The 1413-nt window shown below is 44.2% G+C and overlaps 1 protein-coding gene across 1 annotated transcript; it reads right to left on the reverse strand.

The window, feature by feature from the left end:
* Nucleotides 1-219: 219 nt before the first annotated feature.
* On the reverse strand, nt 220-681 carry LOC120669295. The gene has a single exon (XM_039949070.1). The coding sequence runs from the start codon at nt 679-681 to the stop codon at nt 220-222; it is 462 nt and encodes a 153-aa protein (XP_039805004.1).
* Between the last annotated feature and the right edge of the window lie 732 nt (nt 682-1413).

Consider the following 1413-nt stretch of genomic DNA (forward strand, 5'->3'; position numbering starts at 1 on the left):
CATTCACACACTCAGCGGCTTGACTGATTGAATGCAAATTTCCATGGAACGTCAGATGTTCTGTCTTGTCATTAATTCTGTCAATTATTCACCCTGAATACAGCAGGTGTGTTCTTTACATTATTAACTCATGCAGAAATTAAAGTGAAACAAAAACCAACACAAATGCCATGCCATGCATAACATGTGGCCGTGGCCCTACGTTCCTATAGTGGTGCCTTAGGTGCAGGAGGGGCTCTCAGCAAACCCGCTTACGGGGAAGGACTGCGTGAACTGTTGAACATGGAACGTGAGCTGGTCACCGGCACGGTCGACTTGGCTGAACCCGAGCCAAGCGTACTTGACCTGCACATCGACGCCGTACACTTCGGTGATGGACCCAGCATGGATGACTCCGCCGAAGGTGCTGGCGAACTGCAGGTTGAATCTCTGGCCACCGAGGTTAACAGGGAACCTGCACTCGCGTGAGAGGGTCACCTCCAATTTGCCATCTGGGTTGAGGATGTACGACCGCACACCCTTGGGGAGGAGGCCACGCGGGAAGTTGTTCTTCTCTAGAATGTCGTAGGCTGTCGTAGTTGCATCTGCCGTCAAATTTGCTGAAGTTGTAGCGGCTGCGGCATAAGCAATATGGTGAATGGAAGCCACAAGGATGAGGAGGAGAATTTGTTGCTTGGCCATGAGTGCTGATTGGAATCGGTAACAAGCAGGAGTATATATATATCAAATGATCGAGCTTGATCGGATGGGATAGGACACAAACGATGCATGGCTCCATTTTATAGGCCAGTGCCGGCCGTGTATGGCAGTGCTATTGGAATATATTGTTTAAATGCGCATTGATTCTGCTGAATTATGTTCTCAAAACCTTTGTCATAAATATGTACGAATTAATCTAGGTTTTAATTACATTAATTTCCTGCCTAATTAAAAAACGTTCCATCCAAATGTTCATGCTCCCACCGTATTTTCTGAAATTTTATGATTCGGATACATATACATGCAAGGCACTATTATGACGTTCAAAATAAATTGTATTGAAGACTACAAAATGAGGAATCATATATTATTTCCAGGTTCGGAGATTAAGAATTATACATATTAGGAATGTACAATGCTAAGAGATATGGTCATTAGTACTGGGGGACCCTAGTTAGTAACGGCCCCTGCCCGAGTACTGCCTGGTCCATACTATGTGCACGTGCACTCGGTGAAAATGCCTTGCACTAAATGGCGTCCGGTACTAAATGGCTTGCCACGTAGGGCCTCCTGGTGCGGCAGTTTAGTACTAAGTTGTTTTTTTGGTTTTTAATTCCCTATGTTTCTTTTCTTTTCCTTTTTAGTTTTAGTTGATTCTTATTCATATTCGTAGTCATTTGCGTATTTGTATTTGTATCTAGCAAAGCAACGACT

This window comes from Panicum virgatum, chromosome 4N (genome assembly GCF_016808335.1).
Source record: "Panicum virgatum strain AP13 chromosome 4N, P.virgatum_v5, whole genome shotgun sequence".
NCBI lineage: Eukaryota > Viridiplantae > Streptophyta > Magnoliopsida > Poales > Poaceae > Panicum > Panicum virgatum.

Bases quoted from the DNA above. Each gene is read 5' to 3' on its own strand.
- LOC120669295 (XM_039949070.1), bottom strand. From the start codon at position 681: ATGGCCAAGCAACAAATTCTCCTCCTCATCCTTGTGGCTTCCATTCAC.